General features: G+C 43.3%; 1 protein-coding gene across 11 annotated transcripts in view; it reads left to right on the top strand.

Annotated features, from left to right (window-relative positions):
• Garre1 (granule associated Rac and RHOG effector 1) overlaps positions 1 to 24,632 on the top strand; it is a 76,848-nt gene that overhangs the window by 48,703 nt on the left and 3,513 nt on the right. For all 11 annotated transcript variants that reach the window (XM_006539896.3, XM_030242461.1, XM_006539895.2 and 8 more), the window contains 10 exons: positions 1,102 to 1,299; positions 6,699 to 6,839; positions 7,125 to 7,220; positions 7,344 to 7,505; positions 8,282 to 8,440; positions 10,768 to 10,865; positions 16,620 to 16,745; positions 18,874 to 19,886; positions 22,447 to 22,612; positions 24,206 to 24,343. In XM_006539896.3, coding sequence (XP_006539959.1) covers positions 1,102 to 1,299; positions 6,699 to 6,839; positions 7,125 to 7,220; positions 7,344 to 7,505; positions 8,282 to 8,440; positions 10,768 to 10,865; positions 16,620 to 16,745; positions 18,874 to 19,886; positions 22,447 to 22,612; positions 24,206 to 24,343 — 2,297 coding nt within the window. The remainder of the gene's footprint in view (positions 1 to 1,101; positions 1,300 to 6,698; positions 6,840 to 7,124; positions 7,221 to 7,343; positions 7,506 to 8,281; positions 8,441 to 10,767; positions 10,866 to 16,619; positions 16,746 to 18,873; positions 19,887 to 22,446; positions 22,613 to 24,205; positions 24,344 to 24,632) is intronic.

The raw sequence follows: 24,632 nt of genomic DNA, 5'->3' as shown, positions 1-24,632 counted from the left end.
TTAACAATTTAGAACATTTGTCTATTAGCAGTGGGATTTGGGCTTCTATTATTGTTTTGAAGCAGGGGAACAGTGGCTTCTAACTCTCTTTGTAGACCAGGCTGGTCTTGAACTCATGATGCACCTACTTAAGTCTTCCAAGTGCTAGAATTACCTGAATATATCGCCATATCTGTCAGATTTATTGTTTGAAAAAAAATTCTGGCTGGACATGGTGGCATGTGCATTTAAATCCAGGGCTTGGTAGCCAGAAGCAGGCAGATTGCTGTGAGTTTGAGACCAGCCTGTCCTACAGAGTGAGTTCCAGGACAGACAGTTCCAGTGAGATCCTATTTGAATTATTAACTAGCCAACCAACCACTGATAGTGTCAGATTAGTGGGTTTCTGCCTTGTTGATAGCATTATCTCCTATGTTTTGTTGACTCCTGGAAAACTGGTCTGTCAGCTTTGTTTTGTAATGAGTAGGAGGAACACAACAAACAACTGTATTCATAACAATATTAGCACAGCACTGAAACAACCAGTATCTTTGAATTTCATTCCCAATGGAATGTTTTCTTCTAGGTCAAACCAACCTTTCAGATTTTTACTCACATACCATGACTTTTCCTTTGCGTTCTGAATACTCTGTGGCCACAATTGAGATTATGAATGGCTCGGACCCACAGGAACTCAAAGACAGTCTAGACTCGGGAAGTGAGGACAGGTGGGGGGAAGTTGGAAGACCCACTTGTGCCTGAGGCTTACTGCTTGCTTTGAAATGTTTTGTTTTGTTTTTTTCAGACAGGGTTTCTCTGTATAGCCCTGGCTGTCCTGGAACTCACTTTGTAGACCAGGCTGGCCTCGAACTCAGAAATCCGCCTGCCTCTGCCTCCTGAGTGCTGGGACTAAAGGCGTGAGCCACCACACCTGGCTCTTTGAAATGTTTTGACTTCTAAATTTCTAGTATCAAGGCCCAATAGGCAGGCACTTGTAAAGCAGGGGGACTTTTTAGCATTGCATGCTTTTATGATTGCCAGTCTGTTGACAGTTGAGGAGTTACTGCACTAATCCATGAGCAACCCACAGCCTAAAATCCCCTTGCTCTTTTGTTTTCACAGGTGTTGGGGCGATGTTTCTTGACAGTGGTGCAAGTCCATTTCCAGTTTTTGACCCACGCCTTGCAGAAAGTCCAGCCGGTGGCTCACTCTTGCTTTGCTGAGGTAGTTGTGCCAGAAAAAAAGAACAGCAGTCTGTCTGGCATGGGCCACACACCTGAACTGGAGGAAGCTGTGCGATCCTGGCGAGGGGCAGCTGAGGTAACTGACCTGGGAGAGGCTGCTGGGATTCTTTGACTGTTGGCTCCCAGGAGAGACACTTGCTTTTAGACATTAAGTTGTAAACTTACCACTAGCTTGCTGCTTCTTCTTCTTCTTTTTTTTTTTTCCTTTTTCTTTTTTTCTTTTTCTTTTTTTTTTTTTCCTAGACAGGGTTTCTCTGTATAGTCCTGGCTGTCCTGGAACTCACTCTGTAGACCAGGCAGCCTTGAACTCAGGGCATGCAGGCAGGGATGGGGAGCAGGAGAGAACAAACTGCAGTGGCAAATGCAAGAAAGTGCGATGATGAAACCTATTACTATATATGCCAACTCCAAAACTTCATAAAAATGAATAGAAAAAGATGCTTAGCTGAACTAATCTTAGGTCCTCATTTATCATTTTTTTTGCATGTGATCTTAGCCATTTTCCTATTAATTTATTTGACACATGAAGCCTTTTATTTTTTAATGATCAGAAGCTACCCAGCACAGCCTCACTAGTGGGTAGAGAAGCTTGAGCGGGATAGAATGGCATAGTGATCAGATTTGGGGAGGGACATGCCAGTGTCCAATGAGCATTCTCCTCTGGGCTTCTGGTGCCCGTACAACCTCTTGGATGAGGACCTGCTTTAGAAGTTTACTGCTGGCCATCTTCAAACCTTTTCATGGAGCATCCTGCCTAGTATACAGTTCTTCCTCTGGCCACTCTAGCATGGTATTCTCTAGTCCAGTGGTTCTCAGCCAGGGTCTCAGTCCTCTTCAGGGGTTGAATGACCCTTTTACAAGATACCTAAGACTATCCAAAACCACAGATATTTACATAATTTATTGCAGTAGCGAAATTACAATTATGAAGTAGCAACAAAATAATTTTATGGCTGGGGGGGGGGTCATCACAACATGAGGGACTATATTAAAGGGCTGTAGCATTGGGAAGGTTGAGACTTCTCTACACCCAGAACTTAAACTTGGATATTAACAAGTCAGAAATAGTTTTTCAATTGGCAGGGTGGTTCAATTGGTGAAGGTGTTTGCGATAGAACCTGATTGTGCTGACTTTCATGAGTTATACACACAGGCATGCAGGCACACACATAGAAAAAGTTAAAAAAAGAAATTGCTCTTTATAAAGTCAGTCTGTCTCTTCCCTTCTTCTTCCTCCCCCTTTTATTTTTCGAGACAGTATTTTGTTGAATAGCCCAGGCAGGCCTCAAACTTGTAATGCTTCTGTCTCAGCCTCCCAAGTGCTGGGGTTATTTATAGGTATCTATCACTATACTCCACTTATTTATTTTTAATAATAAATACACCTTCATATATGTTAGTGCACCACATGTGTACAGTCTTTGAGAAACCCAACCAGAAGAGGGCATCAATTTCCCCGGAACACAAGTTATAGGTGGTTGTGAGCCACCATATAGTTGCTGAGAATTGAACTTGGGTCCTCTGGAAGTGCTCTTAACCACTGAGCGCTGCTTTCAGCCCTGGTTTGTTTTTTAGTCAGGGTCTTCATCAATGGCAGCATGTGTTTTGTAAGCATTTTAACACATACATGCAAATGTATATGGTCTTTTGATAGGAAAGTATTATGTTGAAAAACCTGGAGGGTACTGTTGCCATAGGAGAAGAGGCTGAGAAGACTCAACTACATAGTCTCATCAGTGTTCCGCCTGAGGCAGGAGGCAGGAGGCAGTTTCCAGAGCCGCTGCAGTTGCCAGTAGCATTGCATTCTTCATCAGCCAGATCCCACACTTCATAGAGACCTGCAGGCCTGCAGACACTTTGAAATGAGACCCACAGATCACAGTGATGGCTAACACAGCAAGAGTTAAATCTGTATTGTTAGTGGCCCTGCTGCACTTAGAACTATCTGACAGCCTGGCAGAACTATCTGACGGTGGTGGCGGTGGTGGCACACACCTTTAATCCCAGCACTTGGGAGGCAGAGGCAGGCAAATTTCTGAGTTCAAGGCCAGCCTGGTCTACAAAGTGAGTTCTAAGACAGCCAGGGCTATACAGAGAAACCCTGTCTTGGGAAAAAAAACAAAAACAAAAACAAAAAAAACTATTCGACATTACATACAGGATTGAGGCCATTTGGTAGTTTTGGTTTTTGTTGTTGTTTTTAAAGAATAATTCTCTATCTGCTTCTCAAAGTTTTTATTAAAGCGATATATGCCTTCTCTCTAAGTATCTTAAACCATGGCCACAATGCTTGATAATCTAATTGAAAGAGATAGGAAGATAGCAGTTGAAGTCATAAGGCAGAAATTTTTCACAGGCTCATAGCAGCCCACAAAGCCCACACTGAATAACATGCATTACAGTGATTACTATAGGGAGCAGCACAGTGGAGTGGTCCCCTGGGTTATGGTCTGACCCAAGGTAAGCTTAAGCTGGACTGTGGCACTCAGTACTACCACTCAAGCCTGAAGTCCAGCAGAGGAGCCTAGACAGCACTCTAAAGCTGTGCACTCCTTTTCTGCTGCATTTCAGTGGCTCTCTTGCTAACACCTCTTTCCTAGTGAGAAAAAGGAAAAGTAAAACCTTCCAAGATGGCCTCACAAAGACTTGCTATTTTACTTTATATAGAGAGTACATAATCTTCGTGTATGGTTAAGGAGTGTATGTATGTTATTTCCTAGATGATTTGAATTACCCCACAGTTAATTTGCAGTGTATTGCCTTTTGTTATGGACCTAAAGCCAGGCATGGTAGCAAATACCTGTGTCACAGCACTTGGGAGGTGAAGCAGGAGGATCAGGAGCTCAATCAAGGTCATCCTTACTTAGTGCATTCAAGGCCATCTTAGGATATATGAGACCTTAGGATATTTATGTTTCAAAACAAAAATAAGTGAAATTCTGATCTTCCATCTCTTCTCCTTTCTCAGAGAGTTGTTCAGGTTTTCACAATATTCCATTTCTGATGTTATAATACTCTGCTGTGCTGCTGTCTGTCCTTTTTTCTGTTATTGTTTGTTTGGCTTTCTCTTTCATCTAAAAGGCTTTCCTCGGAAAGACCCTCAATGGCACTTAGAGGTTGAGTTGGAGGTGGGACTTACTACTGTCCTTTTCTCCTGCTGGCATGAGTTCAGGCCTTTGTCTGTAATCTGGCTTCACAGCCCTCTGTCATTATTGCTTCCCGCTCCAGCCTACAGAATATTCCCTTTACACTCTGAAACTTGAGTGCCACCTCACTGATCTTTTCCCCTGCCCACTTCCGTGTATCCAGTGCCCTTTTGCCCACTGCTTCCTGTGGGTGCCCATTCTGTACACTACCTGTGAAAATGGAGTCTCCTAGTGCAGTCTTTCTTCCTGCATGGCCAGAACAGTACCACTTCTCCAGCTCACCTCCATCCCATCTGTCCCTTTTATGACACAACAGAGGAGGTACCCTTTTCACAGGTCCAGGGCTTACCTTGGCATTATCTTATTTCCATTTTCAAGGAACTGGCTTCTGCCATTGTACCCAGTATTTAATCTCTCTCAATACTTATGTGCTGCCAACCTAAAAGTCTACCAGTTTCTCTGCTCTTTGAACAGTTAACTTTTTGAAGTTATCTTTTCCTCACCTTTTTTATTCATTCTGAGAACCGTATATTTTCTGATTTCTTCTCAGCCAAATCTTTCACCTTTTATTAAAAATCATGAAGTACTATGGGCATATAAAATGTGCTATGTATTAGCAGGATTTTGTAGTAGGTAAAGGGGTTGACACAGAAACCTGATGTTTTTTTTCTGTGTAATAGGTCTAAGGAAAAAACAGATTCCCCAAAAGTTGCCTTCCAATCTTTACATGCAGAATGTGGCACATGTGTGCCCTGTCTCAGACTACACTAAATAAATACATATAAGCATTTAGAATTGAAGTTAAGAAAAAAGTTGCCTTCTTTGTATCAAGCTGTCCTTTCTTCAGCTGCTTTGCTGCCTCTCCTCAGAGCAGCTTCTAAGTTGAACTTCTTATGGTTCGGTGCTGGGTTCCCTTCTCCTGAGGGGATCTTGACCCAGTGTAGGACTTAGACCACTCCTATATGGAGGCATGCTTCAGATGTATATGCCAGCCCACTTCCCATGGGCTCCAGAGCCCTGAATTAGCTGCTCCTCTCTTAGGTTCCCCAGGTGGCTCATTTTTGGCTTTTCACGTACATGTTTCTCTCTGTGCCATACCTATGGGAGTCAGTGGTGCCATCTGACACTAGACCATACATTCAAGACCCAAGACTAACCTTTCAGTCTTCCCATCATGTCTGTCTCCCATTCCACCAGCTCAACCACCCCACCTATCTCCATCTACTGTCACTCCCTAGTTTTGGAGTTTGGTCATACTTCTTTCTGGACTTCATTCTCCCATTTCTGCCTCACCACTCTGATTTTAAAGTGAGACATCACTGCTTCTCATTTTGTTCAGGTCAAATATAGATGCCTCAGTATGACATACCAAATGCTGCCATGTCAGACTCCTGCCTTGCCTGTGGCCATTTCTTGCTTGATCCTTAGACTTTATGGAGTTCATTAGTGTTCTGCTCCTTCACCTTGGATCACTAATGGATGTTAGGGTTTGTTGGTGTCTTCATATACCACCACCTACTCTGAGCACGTTCCAATTTTCAACCTAAATTGTCTTTTTATGAGATGGGTTCTTATTTTGTAGCCCAACTTGTCCTGGAACTCATAATCCTTTACTTTAGAGTATGGTGAGTACAGGAGTGGCCACTGGAGGTGGTCCCTAGATTCCACTTTCAGTTCTGCTCCCTACTGCAGTTTTAGTTATTAAGTTCACCTTTGGCTGATAAGGCATTGGCTTCCGGAAGGCAGGGACCAGACTATATGCTCTAGGGTTGGGGTAGTAGCTGGCACAACTCCTGTGGACTAAATGTTTCACTGGAAGATTCTTAGAAGTCAGCTGGTTTTAATCTTAAGTCTATGTATTAGGTTTCAGGGCTTGGTTAGACAGACAGCCTGGTGTGCACACATGGCTTGTGAAATTGAAAACCTTGAGCTTGACAGCATTAAAGCTGTTAGTTTTCTTTCCTGCAGTTCTGTGCATTTTGTAAATATTAACATTTCTATCCTGACCTGGAAGAATAGAGACTTAACTCCTAGAAATGTTACTTGGCTAGAGGTGGCAGTATAGGCTTGTAATCCTAGTGCGTAGGAGGCTGAGGCATGCCAGTTGTAAGTTTGAGACCAGCCTGGGTTACATGGTAAGATCATCTCCAAAAGTTAAGTCTGTAAAGTTTCAGTCTGACTTTGTAGTGTGACTGGTCCAAAACCCTGGTGTATATCCAGCTCACGTAGTTCATTTTAGGTATGGGATTTGTCGCTGCTGGTACTGTTTGAATTTTACTAGTAACTATAATTGCCTTTCTTTACCTACTCGTTACTATTTATGTCATAGGCGACATCTAGATTGAGAGAGAGAGGCTGTGATGGATGCCTGGCAGGAATCGAAGTCCAACAACTCTTTTGTTCTCAAAGTGCAGCAATTCCTGAGCACCAGCTAAAAGAGCTAAACATAAAAATCGACAGTGCTTTGCAGGTAAGTGTGTTGTCAATACTGTTAGATGCAAGTCACCAAGGGGGAAGTTGGACCACTCAAAAAGGTAACAGTAATAATAGGTCCTCAAGTCTCAATAACTGTAGGAAAATTTTAACATAATGTATTTATTTTTCAAGAATTTCATGTATACATACAGTGTATTCACTCCACTCTCCTTAACTAACTCCTTCCAGATCCACTCCCCACAACTGTAGAAATGTTAAGTTCCTATTTTTGTCAGACTTTGTCATATTCTAATCTGCTACATGATCTTGATTCTTACAGGCTTATAAAATAGCTTTGGAAAGCTTAGGCCACTGTGAATATGCAATGAAAGCTGGCTTCCATCTAAACCCAAAGGCCATTGAAGCAAGTTTGCAGGTACACTTTTCTCTCCAGCGGCTCTAGGACTTTATGGGAGTTGTTCACTCAGTCGTGTGGGTACCAAATGCTCATCACATGAGCTGTGGATCACCTCCACTCCCCTATTCAAACTTCTTCCAGGGCTGCTGCAGTGAGGCGGAAGCTCAGCAGACAGGGCGAAGGCAGACACCCCCACAGCCCATGCAGTGTGAGCTCCCCACGGTTCCTGTGCAGATAGGATCGCACTTCCTGAAGGGGGTCTCCTTTAATGAGTCGGCTGCCGACAATCTGAAGCTTAAGACGGTATCTTTCTGTGGATTCCCTGGGTTCCAGTACCTGAGCATGAACTTGGAATAGAGCTGTTACAGGAAACTCAAGGGCTTTTGAAGAATATACATTTAAAAACTAAAATGGGAATCATGGAAGGAGGCTCTAACTTTTCTGAGTACAGTGATGGCCAAATGTAGGCCTGTGATGTCTCTCCTTTTTTTGTGTATGATGCTAGGGGTTTAACTCTGCTTTACATATGCAAAGCAGACACTGAGCCACACTTTACCCTGGGATAACATAAGAAGACATTTACTGAGCAAGTTTTATTAATAATTTTGTTCAGATCTTTAAGAGTTTGAGAGTACACCATGAGCTGTTGATGCTTAATAGTTGCTGGTGGAGTTTTGAGAATTAAGTAATAGAAATCTTAGTGCAGTAATAATAATCAGTTGTAAAGCATCATGGGAAATACAACAAAGTGCTTCTCATACATTGTTTTATTTAATTAAGTGTCTCATTGAGGCATGAGTATTCCCCCATTCCAATTTGACAAAGGAACTGAAGCCCAAAGTAATATGCCTGGACCTGAAACTTGGCCTCTCTCAGAACAAAGAGAGTTCTAGGCCAGCCAAGGACACATAGTGAGATCCTGCCTCCAAAAACTTTTTTTTTTCCAAATGGCATGATCTGGGTGCTCTCAGAGTGCCTCTCTTGAGGGTGGTTGCATAAATAACCCCTATAAGTTTTGTAGCCTTGCCAGTGTCAAGAGTCTTGAGATGTGAACTGTCCTCTCTCTTGTCAATCTGTAGCATACCATGTTACAGCTCATCAAGGAAGCAGGCTGCTACAATGGAATCACACCTAGGGATGATCTTCCTGTGACTGAAGTCCTGAATCAGGTGTGCCCGTCCATGTGGCGGGGTGCCTGTAAGACTGCTGTGCAGCTGCTGTTCGGCCAGGCAGGGCTGGTGAGTATATGTGAGAGCATGAGAGCACAATGCAAAACACTGCACAGACTGAGGCAAAAGGAAGAGTTGGAGGCTAGCCTGAGATACATAGGAAGACCCTGCTCTCTCTTCAGAACTGAAAGTTTTGTTGTTTGTTTGTTTTAATACCTTTGTAACCTGTATTTGCTGGGAATCTATTTACAAAATGGTGATGTTGTACGCTTTCCTCATCTTAGAGTAACAAACACATTAGTACTGCCTGTGTGGGCCTTGACTGGCCTGACTGATCTGCAGCAACACTGGAGTTTCCTGTTGCTCAAGTGAGCTGGGCTGGTGGCCTCCTATCTCAGTCCTCTGTACTCTGCCTGTTCTCTGACCTCTCTAAATGTGGCTTGTTCTTCTCACCTTTACAGGTCAGCCCCTGTAAAGGTGAGCTAGGGCCCCAACCCAATCATTTCCTATCCTAGCTCTCTGCCCATTACCTTTTGTACAAGAAAGTGGCAGTATCTGCTTCAGGTAAAAATCTATCTTTTACCTGTCAGAGAAAAGGGAAGGAAAATAAAAACTAAAGAAACTTCAGGTGAAGTCAGACCAGGTCCAGAGCTCAGCATCTGTGATCACTGTTAGCTTTTATTGTCTGCCATGTCGACCCAAGTAGCTTGTATGTACTAGATTCTGCCTCATATTCATGGTTTGAGAGTGAGACCCTGTCTAAAAAATAAATAAATAAAAAACTTTTTTATAGGTACTCTTTGTAGTCTGATTTCTGCTTTATTCATGAAAAAAAAACAGATTAAAATTGTCTTTGTCCCTGTTTCATGCAGATTACTTCAGAGACAGTGTACAGACCTGGGCTCCATTTCCTTGAAGATTCATATAGAAAGAAAAGCAAGAAACAAGGGTCACTCTGCTAACCTATAATAGAGAGACTGAGCCAGTTTCCTGGAGACCAGGACTGTGTCAGCTGAAGCTGGCACTATGGCAATGTGTGCTCCAGAACACAGAGTACAGCAGGAGAAGGCAGTTTTGAGAAATCAGTTTAAGCTAAGGGGTGGGGGGAGTGTAATTATACGCAGAATCCAGGAACTTTTTACTTCCCTACCATTGATGGTAGGGCCTTTGTTGTAGCTGACAAAGGCGTTTAGGACCATAGCCATAGGAGGAGGAGAGAGGAAACACCTGTCAGGTCCAACAAAGGCTGTTCCTTGGACAGGAAATGTTTCTCAAAGGTCCAGCCATAAGAACCCTGTTTATTTATAACCGTGGAAATGAACACACTGGAAGCTGTGTTTGGAATCATGAAAAGTACCTATGCGTAGCTTAACTCCTTCCAAAATGGAGATGTGTTTTTCTACTAGTGAGCCATATCCCCAGCCCTTGAATTTGTAGTCTTTCTGCCTCACCCTTGTAAGGAGCTTAGAAAACAGGTCTGCATCACTGGGCCCAGCTTGGTTCAGTTTCTGACATCTTTTTTTTCTTTCACGTATATAACGTTTAAAAAAACAAAAACACTAAAATAGCTGTGTAGTGGTGCATACCTTTAATCTCAGCATTCAGGAGGTAGAGGCAGAGGCAGAGGCAGGTGGATCCCCGAATTTGAGGCCAGCCTGGTTTATTGAGCAAGGTCTAGGACAGCCATAGCTATACAGAGAAACACTGTCTTGAAAAGATCAAAACAAGAACAAACTCCTAAAATAAAAGATGCATCAACTCTCTTCCCTTTCTCTTTCTCTTATCCTTCACTTTCTTTTTCTCTTTTTTCCAGTCCTTTCCCATTTAAAGTTTTATCTTAGGACTTTATTTTTAAGTTAAATTTTGTGTGTGTGTATTATCTTTGGAGGCCAAATGAGAGCATTGGATCTCCTGGAACTAGAGTTGCAGGTGGCAGTGAGCAAGCAGCCTGATATGTGTGTTGGGACTCAAGTCCTCTGAAAGAACAGGAAGTACTCTCAACATATGAGCCAGCTCTCCAGACTTATTTATTTCTTCATTTTGAGACAGGGTCACATATTGCACAGGCTGACTGCAAACTCATCCATCTGCCATGGCCTCACAGGTGTTGGGATGACAGAAATATACAACCACATTTATCTTGAATAATTTGTAATTAGAACAACTACAGTGTAGAAAATGCCTACAAAATCGAGTAGACCCCACAATTAGAGTTTGGTTTCTGTGTGTTTGCGCATCATTGCTTGCTGTTATCTCTGGGGGTCTCACTGGTCTCACTGCAGTGCAGATGTGCTGCAGACAGTTCTGCCGGTTACTGAGTGACTAATACGCTTATGTATTTGAATGTTTGATACTGAAATCTCTCTGAACTGCGGTTGTCTTTGTTTCTTTTCTAGGTGGTTGTTGACACAGCACAGATTGAAAATAAAGAAGCCTATGCACCCCAGATCAGTCTTGAAGGTTCCAGAATTGTGGTTCAAGTCCCATCCACATGGTAACATGACTCTTTTTAATAGAAGCCTAAACTCTGAAGGCTGTGTATCTTTCACATCTTTGCAACCTGACATAGTAGTGCTTGCTACCTGTGCACTTCTCAGGTAGCAGGGCGGTGTTGGAGTCTGTTTGGCTTGGCTATGATGGTGAATCTAAGACCTCTGAGAAAGAGCTCCTTTGACCACAGGCAACTGGCATATAAGTAATAGACCATAATGAGCAGTGTTATCTTCTTACTGAAGCCACAGGGTTTAGTGTCTTTTGCTCTCACTGAGTCACCCTTTATTTTTCTAAAGCTGAGGAGAGACTAGAATTTTCTCTCAAGTCTATCTTTTCAGTTACAACCCTGATAAGCTTGAGCTTATATCATTATATATTCATTCTCATTGTAAATCTGGGGACAAACAAAACTGTTTTTTGTTATATTTGTAACACTTCAAAAGATAAAGGGTTATTCATAGTTTGTTTTCTAAGACAAAAGCTCCTATAAACAAGGAAGCAGGCCAGGGATATGACCTCATACATGAGGAAAGAAGACACTGCACAAGGAGATGAGAAAAGGTGTAACCTCACAGTGATCACAGCAAGTAAAGGGAAAGATCAAAAGATTCATTTTGCCCTAAAATAATTAGTTTCACTTAGATAGCAGTAAGGGATATTGGCAAGTACTGGTTTGAGCTATATTACAGAAAAACAGGCCAAGAGACTTTTGGATTGAGAAGCAACCACACAAGGTTTTTGGAGAAAAGTGTATACAGAAAATGAAGCTGAAGCTGAATTGTTTTTTTAATATATTTATGTGGAGGGCAGTGGACACCTTGCAGGAAGAGTCCATTCTCTCCCTCTGTCTTTGTAGATTCTGGGGACTGGATTCAGGTCATTAGATTTGCTGGCAAATGCCTTTACTGGCTGAGTCATCTTTTTAACCCTCTAATAACTCTCAGTGTCTGTCTGTCTGTCTATCTTGAGATGGTGTCTCACGTATTCCAGGCTTGTTTAAACTTGCTTTGTAGTGAAGGGCAACCTTGTAGCTAAGGATAGCCTTGAACTTCTGATCCTCCTGCTTCCACCTCCTAAGTGTTGGGATTATAGGTATGCATTGCCAAGCTCAGTTTTACAGGATGCTGGGGACCAAACCCAGGCATTCTGGGCCAGCACTCTGCAATTTGAATTCCTAATTTAATTCTCATTCAAAAGTTTTTATTATTGTTGTTGAGACAGAGTCTTACATAAACATAGGGTGGCCTAAAAGCCCACTGTGTATCTAAACATGACCTTGAACTCCTGATTCTTTTGCCTCCACCTCTTGAACTGGGATTACCTATGTATGTTATCATACCTAGCTCATTGGAAAACATTGACCTTATATGGATTCTCATTTTGAGAAAAACAGACATAACTTATATAGAATTGGGTGATCATAAACAGCTTCTACAAAGCTAGTTTATTTTCTACCTTGGGTCAGAGGTGATTGGCAGCTCCAAGTCTTTAAAGCCTGGTTTCTCAAACTTTGAAGGTAGCAGACCCCTGAGAGCCAGCTGAAGATGGAGATTTCTGACACTCAGGGGATGCTGGCAATCTGCATGCTTAATAAGCACCTCAGGTAATCCTGGTGCAGGTGGCCAGAGGCCACACTTGGGAAAACACAGTCTGCATGTGGGAAAGGCATGAGGCCTGCAGGCTGAGAACAAAACTGACAGAACACTCACTGCCTGTGTGGTTCATTTCCTTTGTAATTTACTGTACCTTCTGAAATGGCATCTGTTACTGCTTGCAAAGGCTCCCTCTGCTGTCTGCTTTTTGTAATGATAAAAATTGGTTTTTGCTTTGAGGTTTTCTTTTGTTTTGTTTTTTCTCTTGGAAAGCCAAGATCAAGTGTCTGACATGAAATGCTAGAGACCAGAAGTATTTCCGATTCCAGCCGTTTTGGTTTTGTTTTGAAAGTATTTGCCCATGGGTATGATGAGGTATTGTGAGAATGAAGTGTAAATACATGATCACCTGTGTTTCAGACTGCTGTGCCCTAGGCCAGTGCTGGTTTTGCATAGTATTACATAGTATTTGTGGTGCTCTGAATTTTCACTGTGACCTTGCACTTGAGATCATCTGTGGAATTCTTCTCTTGTGTTGTCACTGTAGCATCAGAAAGTTTGTATTTTGAACATTTCCTGTTTTTGGGTTAGAGATGTTGGGCCTGTACAAGTATGTGCTCATTGGGAATGCTGAAGTGGGAGTGTTACTTCATTTTTAGGAAAATAATTGTCAGCAAACTAATCAAGAGTTTATTCAGCCAACCATGGGTGTACATGTCTGTCTTGCTGTCCCTTAGGAGGCTGACAGAGGATCCTTAAGCTTACACCATTATGGGTTACAGAAACAAGACACCCTTCCCCCTGTGTCTGTCTCTCACAAACATGCACATATTTTTTAAAAGACTTATTTATTTATGGTGGGAAAAAAAGTGTATATTTAGAATTAGCCATCTGGACTCAGTTTAGATGACCCCAATCTTGTTGGCAACATCTAGAGCATCATAATCAAGAGCTAAGCGAACATACGCCTTCTTCTCTCTGTCAGGCCTTGTCAGGGTATGGACTTTGGCCACATCAATGTCATAGAGTTTCTTCACGGCCTCTTTGATCTGGTGCTTGATGGCCTTGACATCCACAATGAACACAAGCATGTTGTAGTCCTTTATTTTCTTCATGGCTGACTCGGTGGTCAGTGGGAATTTGATGATAGCACAGTGGTCAAGCTTGTTTCTTCTGGGTGCACTATTTCGAGGATATTTTGGCTGCCTTTGGAGCCACAGGGTCTTGGGTCCGCTGAAAGGTGGGTGACTTTCTGATCTTTTTTTGTGGCTATGGTCGCCTTTTAGCACCACCTTCTTAGCTCTCAAGGCTTTGGCTTTGGGAGGGGCAGGAGCTTCCTTCTTCGCTTTCGGTACCATCTTGGTGAAAAGGGTGGCTTTTATTGCATACACTCTGTGCTGTACAGATGGCTGTGAGCCATCATGTGGTTGTTGGAAATTGAACTCAGGACCTCCGCTCTCTCTGGCCCAAAGATTTTATTTTTTATTATTATATGTAAGTACTGTAGCTGTCTTTAGACACACCAGAAGAGGGCGTTGTATCTCACTACAGATGGTTATGAGCCACCTTATGGTTGCTGGGATTCGAACTCAGGACCTTCGGAAGAGCAGTCAGTGCTCTTACCTGCTGAGCCATCTCACCAGACCAACACATACATGTGTTATTACATTATCCACACATGCCAATATATGACATAACAGCAGGAGGATGACTTTTGGATGATGAGTGGGGAGTTACAGAAGCAAATACAGTGAGCAAAGCACAGTGGCAGGGGTGTATGGCATGTCATAGCGCAGCATGGGCCAGCAAACAAGATCAATGTGTAAAGCACCTAATGAGTGAGGGGGAAGATCTACTTTATCGCCTGTACCCATGTGAGAGTGGCCAAGGACCAACTCCACATAAGTGTGTAGCACAGAGAACACACCTTTTTTTTTTTTTTTTTTTTTTAATGGAACATGGCTGTAGGGGTGGAAAGGTGGCTCAGTGGTTAAGAGCACTAGCTGCTCTTCCAGAGGACCTAGGTTCAATTCCCAGCACCCACAAGGCAGCTCATGGCTGTCTTTAGCTCCAGGATACCATACCCTCACATAGACATATGTGCAGGCAAAACACCAATGCACATAAAACAAAAAAAGAAAGAAGAAGGAACCCTGGCTGGCAAGATGGCTCAACTATTAAGAAGACTTACTGTAGAGGACCTGAGTTTAATTCCCACACTGAGTAGTTCATAGCCATCTGTAATTCTATTCCAGGGAATCTAATGCTTCTGGTCTCCTTAGACACTGATAGTCACCTGTACAGACTCACACACATTCATAATTAAAAAAAATAAAGCCAGGCGTAGTGGTGTAGCCTTTAATCTTAGCACTCAGAAGAAGAAGAGATAAGAGACCTTGTGAGTTTGAGGTCAGCCAGGACTATGTAATGCGATCTTATCTCAAATAATAAGAATAAATAATAAGTCTTAAGAATTATTTTGTATGAAAGTTGGTTTTAGGGGGCTGGTGAGATGGCTCAGTGGGTAAGAGCACCCGACTGCTCTTCTGAAGGTCCAGAGTTCAAATCCCAGCAACCACATGGTGGTTCATAACCATCCGTAACAAGATCTGACTCCCTCTTCTGGTGTGTCTGAAGACAGCTACAGTGTACTTACATATAATAATAAATAAATCTTTAAAAAAAAAACTTTTCATGATTCTTAAAAAAAAAAAAAAGAAAGTTGGTTTTAAAAAGTTAATCCTGGGGCTGGAGAGATGGCTCAGCGGTTAAGAGCACTGACTGCTCTTCTGAAGGTCCTGAGTTCAATTCCTGGCAACCACATGATGGCTCACAACCATCCATAATGAGATCTGGCACCCTCTTCTGGAGTGTCTGAAGACAGCTACAGTGTACTTACATATAATAAATAAATAAATCTTTAAAAAAAAAAAAAGAAAAAAAAGTTAATCCCAGTACTCAGGAATTAAGGGCAGGAGGACCAGTTGTGTAGCAAGTTTAAGGCCAACCTGGACTACATGAGCTTCTAACAGAACAAACAAAACCCTGTGAGATGACTAAACAGACGCTTGACCCCAAGCCTGATAAGTTGAGCGTAATTCTTGGGACCCATATGGTGGAAGGAGGAAACCAGCTCCTACACATTCTCCTCACATGGCCCTTTGCACTCGTGTCCATCTCCACACACACACACAGAATGCACACATGCACACACACAGTAAATGTTCAAACAAACAATCTTATATAAAGGCCTCTAAGCCTGACAGCCTCAGCTCAATTCCTGGAGCCCATTGGTAGAAGGAAAGAGCCGGCTCCTGATAGTAGCCTTCTAACCTCTGTTTGGGTCCATCCATTTATACTCATATACACACAATAAGTGACGTAAATGTATAAAGCCAGGGATGGTGGAGCACAGCTTTAATCCCAGCACTTGGGAGGCACAAGTAGGCAAATCTCTTGAGTTTGGAGTCACCCTTGTGTAGAGTTAGTTCCAGGACAACCATGGCTACACAGAGAAACCCTGTCTTGTAGGGTCTCACTGAAGCTGCAGGATATCCATTCAGCTAGAGTGACCTACTATCTAATGAGCTTCAGGGACCGAGCTGCCTTCATCCCCAGCCACCCTAACAGAAGCTGCAGTTATATCCCTGCTCTGCTTTTTTCAGGGCTTCTGGGCATTCCAAGTCAGACTCACTCACATGCACACACATATTGGTGTATGCACAAGTGTTTTCCTCTTACAATGGAACGTTTAGCTTACTTTAGATGTGTTCTTATACAGCCATGCTGCCCTGTATGCATCATATGTTGCCTAAGTATTCTCTTTATTAGAGCTTGGTCCTACTGAGAAACCCGTGGTACCTCTGTCTCCTCTCCTTTTGCAGAGGACTTGGTGTACTCACTAGGTTGCTTGGTTGTTGGACTCCCTAGTTTTTTTTTCTTTGTTGCTTTGGCTGTCCTATGATACCTATGTATACCAGAATAGTCTTAAACTCACAGAGATCTTCCTGCTGGGACTAAAAGACACATGCACCACCACACCCAGCACTCCCGAGCTCTTTTTGGGTGCTAGAAGTACTTAAGTTGTAGTGTCTTTCATAATGCTTTGAACACCTTTTCAGAGAAGTATTGGTCAGGACTAACATGACTTGGTTTGTGTCTAGGTGCTTAAAGGAAGATCCTGCTACCATGTCCCTGCTGCAGAGGAGCCTGGATCCCGAGAAGACCCTAGGTCTGGTGGATGTGCTTTACACAGCCGTGCTAGACCTAAACCGCTGGAGAACAGGGAGGTTGGTGTCTCCTGCACTTACATGAGGGAGCTATACATATGGTTTGCGTTTTAGATCCATAGCCAGGAAGCAGTGTAGCCACATACAATCCAACTCATGTAAGCTCCTGCCTCTGAGAGTATGTGGGTAAATAAAGCAAGATAGAGAACTTTTTAGTAACTTTATTTCAAGATGGGTCAGACATGCAGATGAGATACAAGAAGTTCTTCATTATCCACATTTCTTAACCTGTTAATACTTGGCCTTCCTTGTTTTAATCATGGAGTATGGTCATGGAGAGAACTCTTAACCCAGTTCTCATTCCCAGACGCAAAAGCAGAGAAATGCTTACAACATTTTCTTGTATTCTTCATGAAGTTTATTTGCATGTAGAAATAGCTGAGTTACAAATGTTCTCTGTGAGTTGCTCGTTTTAACACTGGCAGAAATCTTAAACATTTACCCATGCCCTCATCTCTTTTCCTTTCCTCTCCTGACAGACTATCTTATTTGTACCTCAGGGTGGCCTTAAACTTACTATGTAGTCCAAATTGTCTTGAACTTTTGCAAGCATTTTGTCTCAACTCCTAGCGATAAGAAGTCATCACACAAAGCCAGGCGTGGTGGTGCACGCCTTTAATCCCAGCACTCTGGAGTCAGAGGCAGGAAGATTTCTGAGTTCGAGGCCAGCCTGGTCTACAAAGTGAGTTCCAGGACAGCCAGGGCTATACAGAGAAACCCTGTCTTGGGGGGGAAAAAAAAAAAGAAGTCATCACACTCAGCTTTCTCCTCCTAAGGCGAGTTCAGTGCAGTATCTTGTCAAGAGTTACAGCAGCCAGCTGCCTTGTCTCCTGATTCATGGCATTTTTTATATCTGTTGTAGAAAGAGTATTCAGGGCCCAGTGTGGTGACAAATACCTTTAATTCCAGCACTCAGAGGCAAACTGATCTCTAAATTCAAGGTCAACAGGCCTGGTCTATGTGGTTTGTTTCAGAAAACCAAAAGAAAGAAAAGAGGGTGGGGAAGAGTACTCAGAAATTCATGGAAGGAACAGCTGTGCATGCCACAGCAGCAATGCAGAGTGGCCATAAGCCTCCTCCCCACCACCCCTACCATTTGCATGTATCCATTGTTTCTCTGCTGAATCTCTTTGTACCACCACACTAGCCAGGCTTTGCTCTCCTGTCCTGCAGTTAGCTTTCATTCAGCTCCAGATGCTACTGTTGTACAGCCTTGAGTGAGACACTGAGTAGTCATTTATGTATAGAGCACATGAACCCAGGACCTGCCTGACCAAGTTTACCTTCTGTTGCTCTGATAAATATAGCACTATCAAAAGCAACTAGGGGGGGACTGGAGAGATGGCTCAGCGGTTAAGAGCACTGACTGCTCTACCAGAGGTCCTGAGTTCAATTTTCCGCAACCACATGGTGGCTCAAAACCATCTGTAATGGGATCCGATGCCCTCTTCTGCTGTATCTGTAAACATCTACAGTGTTTACATATACAGTGTAAACATATACAGTGTATACATATATGTGTGTGTATATGTATGTCTATATATGTATGTGTGTGTGTATATATATATATATATATACATACTCATATGTGTGTGTATGTATGTATATGTGTGTGTGTGTGTGTATGTATGTATGTATATATATATCTTTAAAAAACAAAAAAACCCAAATGGGGAAAGGGGTTGTTTGGCTTACAGATCCTAGAATCCATCACCTAGCCAAGGCAAGAACCTGGAGGCAGGAGCGTTCTTATACAACCCAGAATCACTGGCCCAGGGGTGGCACTGCTCACAGTGGCATGTGCCCTCATCAATCAAAGATAATAGGATTGCCTCTCAATTCCTCTCCAATTCCAAGATAATTAGCATGTATCAGGTTGACAAAAACAAACTTTTAAAAACACCATCCAAGACTCCAAACTCAGGCAAGTTCTTGCCGGTCTCCACTCTTTCCTCCCTGTCTCCTTGTAGCTTACTTGCTCACTGCAGTGCTGGGACTTAAAACACCATGATGCCAGTAATCAATGTCTAGTAATCAATAGTATCCATCCTCAGGCTAGCAATCAATACAAAAAAGTCTTGTTCTCCAACTTTTTCTCTTGTTGTTTTTTTTTCCCCTGTTGAAATAGGGAACAAGCTTTACCCTGTATACAGATCCAGCTGCAAAGGGATATCTGCGATTTTGGGAATCAGGCTGACCTGCCTTCTGGAAATGGAAGCAAATCCTCGGGACTGCAGAAGACTTTCTCCAAACTGACATCCCGGTTCACAAAGAAAGTGTCATGCACCAACTCTGGCAGCACACACTATTCCAAAAACATCTTCACAGCTGGGTGTTCAGAGGAAAGGGCCAAAATGATGGGCAATAATATTGATACACGGTTACAGAGCATTTTGAACATTGGTAACTTCCCTAGGACTACAGACCCTTCACAGTCGTCTCAGAATTCCAGTAATCCAATGGTCAATGGCTTTCTCCTGGAGAGACGTGAGAACTTCCTGCATGGGGATGATGGCAAGGATGAGAAGGGCATGAACTTACCCACTGATCAGGAAATGCAGGAAGTGATAGATTTTCTCTCAGGCTTTAACATGGGCCAGTCCCATCAGGGGTCCCCACTGGTGACAAGGCGTAACTCTACTGCCACTGCCATGGTGACTGAACAGAAGACAGGAACCATGCAACCACAGCAGCCATCACTGCCATTGGCTCCTCCACTACGGCCACCCCAGGCTGGAGCACACACGCCTCTGGCAGCCCAGCAAGGTCTGGCTCCTCAGCAGCAGTCTCCAAAGCAGCAGCAGCCCCAAGTCCAGTACTACCAGCACCTGCTGCAACCCATTGGATCACAGCAGACTCCACCTCAGCCTCGGGCGCCTGCGAAATGGGTACATGGCTCATCTCAGCACCCATCACAGCCCATGGCAGCGGGTCTGTCTCCTCTTGGTCAGTGGCCTGGCATATCTGATCTCAGCTCTGACTTGTACAGCTTGGGTCTAGTGAGCAGCTATATGGACAATATGATGTCAGAAGTTTTGGGACAGAAGCCCCAGGGACCTAGAAATAACACCTGGCCAAACCGTGACCAAAGTGATGGAGTCTTTGGAATGCTGGGAGAGATTTTGCCTTTTGATCCTGCAGGTAGGTGAGGCCTTCCCACTGTTCACCCCATTAAACGTTCAATACAGTCACTGAGGAATTCTTAGAGGCCTATTTATCATAGCCTTATAAGGTATAGTAAGTAGTACATGGGTATACTAGTGTGTTCTAGTACATACCTATACCCAGCCCCTAAGCGTATGCTAGCACTCTCATTGTCTTCTGCAAGGAGGTGTAACAAGAATGGGAAGCAGATTAAGAAAGTGTCTGAGAAGGAAGCACCTTAATCCAATTTTTTTACTTTTTGTGGTATTGAGTATTGAATCCAGGGCATCCTCACATGTGTTAAGCAAGCATTCCACCAATGAACCTGCCTTAGTCTCTCCCTCCCTTTCTTTTTAGTTAGAAAGTCTCACTAATTTGTCAGATTGATCTCTAACTTCTTCTCTAGCCACAGTCAGGCTTTGAATTTGGGACTGTGGGGTGAAATATGGCTTACTTGCTCAAGGTTGACTTGAGTGGCAGTGATATGTAACCTCTATCTGGCTTTGGTAAATTCCATGATATAGTTGGTTAAAAATCGTATGATTCTCTAAAGTTATTAAATACTTCAAATTCATAGTAGCAAGACATTAGAAAACAGTTTAGTTTGTGGAGATGGGTGGGCTGTTATGAGCATCTCTGTGTTTAGTTTGCAAAACTCACACCTGTCAGTTCACACACCCCTGTAACTTCAGCTCCTGAGGAGCCAGTACTATTTATTGGCTAGCTTCCAGACACCCACAAGGACATGCACATATACACACATTTCATTTTTTAAAAAAATTTTTATATGTATGAATGTTTTGTCTGTATATATGTGTGTGCTCCATGTACATGCCTGGTACCTTTAAAGGTCAGAATTAGGGGTTCAGATTCCCTGGAACTGGAGTTATGAATGACTGTGAGCCACCACCTGGGTGCTTAGAAGCAAACCTGGATCCTCTACAAAATCAACAAATATTCTTAACCACAAATCCTCTCTGGGGGCTGGTGAGATGGCTCAGTGGGTAAGAGCACTGACTGCTCTTCCAAAGGTCCTGAGTTCAAATCACAGCAACCACATGGTGGCTCACAACCATCCATAGTGAGATCTGACGCCCTCTTCTGGTGAGTCTAAAGACAGCTACAGGATACTTACATATAGTGTTTGCGTTTGGTGGCTGATTATGGGATGGATCCCTGGGTGGGCAGTGTCTGGATGGTCCTTCCTTCTGTCTCAGCTCCAAACTTTGTCTCTGTAACTCCTTCAATGGGTATTTTGTTCCCTATTCTAAGGAGGAATGAAATATCCACACTTTGGTCTTCCTTCTTCTTGATTTTCATGTGTTTTACAAATTGTATCTTGCGTATTTTAAGTTTCTGGGCTAATATCCACTTATCAGTGAGTGCATATCATGTGTGTTCTTTTGTGATTGGGTTACCTCACACAGGATGATATCCATTTGCCTAAGAATTTCATAAATTCATTGTTTTTAATAGCTTGAGTAGTACTCCATTGTGTAAATGTGCTACATTTTTTGTATCCATTCCTCTGTTGAGGGACATTTGAGTTCTTTTCAGCTTCTTTTATGTTTATTTTTCATGTTTTGCTTTAAAGAGGCTGTCACTATATAGCCTTGGCTAGTTTAGAACTTACTGTGGGCCAGTCTGGACTTGAACTCACAAATCTACCTGCCTCAGCCTTCTAATTGCTGGGATTTAAAGGTATACACTACCCTGTGTGGCCTAGATTTTTATGTATATGAATGTGTACCACATGAGTGCATAGGAGTTATGGATGGTTGTGAGCCATCATTTGGGTGCTGAAAATTGAACCCAGGCATAATGCAAGAGCAAGTAGTCTTCACTGCCGAGCCTTGTTTGTGTTTAAAATTTAGGTTTTTTTTTCTAGACAGCGTTTCTCTGTATAACCCTGGCTGTTCAGGAACTCACTTTGTAAACCAGGCTGGCCTTGAACTCAGAAATCCACCTGCCTCTGCCTCCCAAGTGCTGGGATTAAAGGTGTGCACTACCACCACCATAAAAATGTAGCTTTGGGGGACTAGATAGATGGTTCAGTGGTTAGGAGCACTGACTGCTCTTCCAAAGGATCTGGGTTCAATTCCCAATACTCACATGGCAGCTCACAACTGTCTATAAATCCAATATCTGATACCCTCACACAGACATACATGCAGGCAAAACACCAATGTACATAAAAAACAAGTTAGGTTTGGGTTCACTGAGAGTTGCAGGATAGTCTGTGCTATATAGTTGGTTTATGGGCACATAGCAAGACTTTTTCTCAAAAAGCGAAAGTAGTGGTGGATAGTTCAGACTTTTGTTCTTTGTCTTCTTTTGACATCCAGCCCCTGCCTATGCCAGCCCCAACCTTAGACCTGTGTGCTATAAACCCAGTTTCAGTTCAGGGAGTGGCCATAGCCTGCAGCCAACCAATGGGACAGTTACTTGCTAGGTTCTCACCACTTTACTGTATGTATGACCAGTTCATCCTCAGAGGAGAGGAAAGGAAGAAGTCGATTTGGCCTTAAATCCTGCCTTTTCCTTTGTCTCAACACAGTGGGCTCAGACCCAGAATTCGCACGCTATGTGGCAGGAGTGAGCCAGGCAATGCAGCAGAAGCGGCAAGCTCAACATGGCCGCCGGCCAGGCAACCCCCGTGGCAACTGGCCGCCCATGGAAGACGCTCATCGGACCTGGCCTTTGCCAGAGTTCTTCACAGAAGGGTGAGTTCTGCCTAGAGCAAGGAAGCCAAATTTGGGATCTGGATGCCTCTTACGGCCTTGCTTTGAGGAAGGCTCACTGGCCTTCATTCACGTTTCCTGAGCATTGAAAGTGTAATGTGCTAAATCTTGGTGGGTTCAGATTCTAATATAGGATGTTAAGGGGTAGAATGTATCCACCTAAACATACCCCTGCAATGAATGAGTGACTTAAGACAGCCTATTATAAAAGCAATACACATATTATAAGATTTTAAACATATTTCTCATATTAAAATATTTTATTTCTAAAATTATAAATATGGGGGCTAAAATAAGATTATATACTATATACATATATGTGTACTAACTTAAATAAAAAAGTATAAATACTAACTTATGAATAGAGAGAGAGAGAAAGAGAGAGAGAGAGGAGAAACAAAAAGAGCCTTTCCCGAGTGGAGCAGGGATTTTTTTTTTTTTTTTTTTTTTTTTTTTTTTGGTGGTTTTTTGAGACAGGGTTTCTCTGTATAGCCCTGGCTGTCCTGGAACTCACTTTGTAGACCAGGCTGGCCTTGAACTCAGAAATCTGCCTGCCTCTGCCTCCCGAGTGCTGGGATTAGAGGTGTGCGCCACCACACCTGGCTTGGAGCAGGGATCTTATTTGACAGAGTTTCATGTGGTCTTTCTGGTAAAGGGAGCCTTGGTATAAAACCCACTAGGTATCAGAATGCTGCTGTTATTCCACAGAAAGCAAAGTCGGCTTGGTGTGTGTAGCTTAGCAGTAGCATGTATACCTAGCGTGTGCAAGACCCTGAGCACAAACCCCAGTGCAGCAGAGGCCAAGGCACAAGCTTCAGCTCTAGTGTATCAAAAAACTGTAGGCAGGGCATGGCAGTACACACCTGTCCTCAGCCTGTGGGAGGCAGGCGCACAACAGTGTCCTGTGTTTAGGTTAGTAAGGGCTACAGTTGGAGGCTAGCCTGAGCTACCTAGAGAAACCTAATTTCAGGAAACCAAGCAAACAAACCAAAAACCCCAGGCTGGAGAGGCGGCTGGATGACTTAAGAGCCCTTACTATACCTTTGCAGAGGACACACGTGATCCCCAGCACCCACATGGTGGCTCATAGATGGTTTTAACTCCTGTTCAGGCCAGGCAGTGATGGTGCTTCCTTTTAGTGTCAGCACTTGGGAGGTAGAGGCAGGCATATCTTGAGTTTGAAACCAGCCTGGCCTACAGAGCCAGTTCCAGGATATCCAGGGCTACACAAAGTAACCCTGTCTCAAAACAAAACAAAAAAACCGTCCAATGCATCAGGGAGTTGACCCCCCACTTCTAGCCTCTGAGGGCACCTGCACATAGGGACACACATATACATAAAAACTTAAGTCTTTGAGAGAATTATGAATCTGTGTCTCAGATTACCTCCTGGTTAGTAAGTATGGAGAGTGAAAGAGCATCCCCAATTTGTTTCTCTCTATAATCAGTCACGGGCTTCAGAGGGATAAAAAGTAGTGACTCTTTCTTTTGAGGAGAAAGGAAGAAAATGTCACTTGTGGTAGAGAGAGGCAGCAGAGGCTGTGGGAGGTCTGACCAATTTCTCTGCATTCTCAGGGACAGCTTGCACAGCGGCTGGTCAGGAGCTCAGGGAGACTCGGCCAGTTCCAGTGATGAGACCTCTTCAGCCAATGGGGACAGTCTGTTCTCCATGTTTTCAGGGCCTGACCTTGTTGCTGCTGTTAAACAGAGAAGGTAACGAAATTGCTAAACCAAGGATTGGAGAGCCAATGTTCCGCCTCTGGGGAAGCCAGAAGCCCCGTTGTTTGCCCTGTGACCAACCGAACAAAGGCTGTTCTGGAGGCATCTTCAAAAGGTGTCTTCCAAGAAGAAAATCTGTGCTGGGCTAGTGGGACACCGGTCTTAGGCTGTGTGAGAAAAGGAAGTCACCTCTGTTGGGTCTGTGTCCATACACAACAGTTCTGGCTCAGATCTGCTGTATCTTGTCCCTTTTACTCATCAGTGTAAAGCAAGCATGCTTTTT

This window comes from Mus musculus, chromosome 7 (assembly GCF_000001635.26).
Source record: "Mus musculus strain C57BL/6J chromosome 7, GRCm38.p6 C57BL/6J".
NCBI lineage: Eukaryota > Metazoa > Chordata > Mammalia > Rodentia > Muridae > Mus > Mus musculus.
The sequence above is the reverse complement of the archived record's forward strand: the minus strand, read 5'-3'. Positions and strand labels throughout refer to the sequence as shown.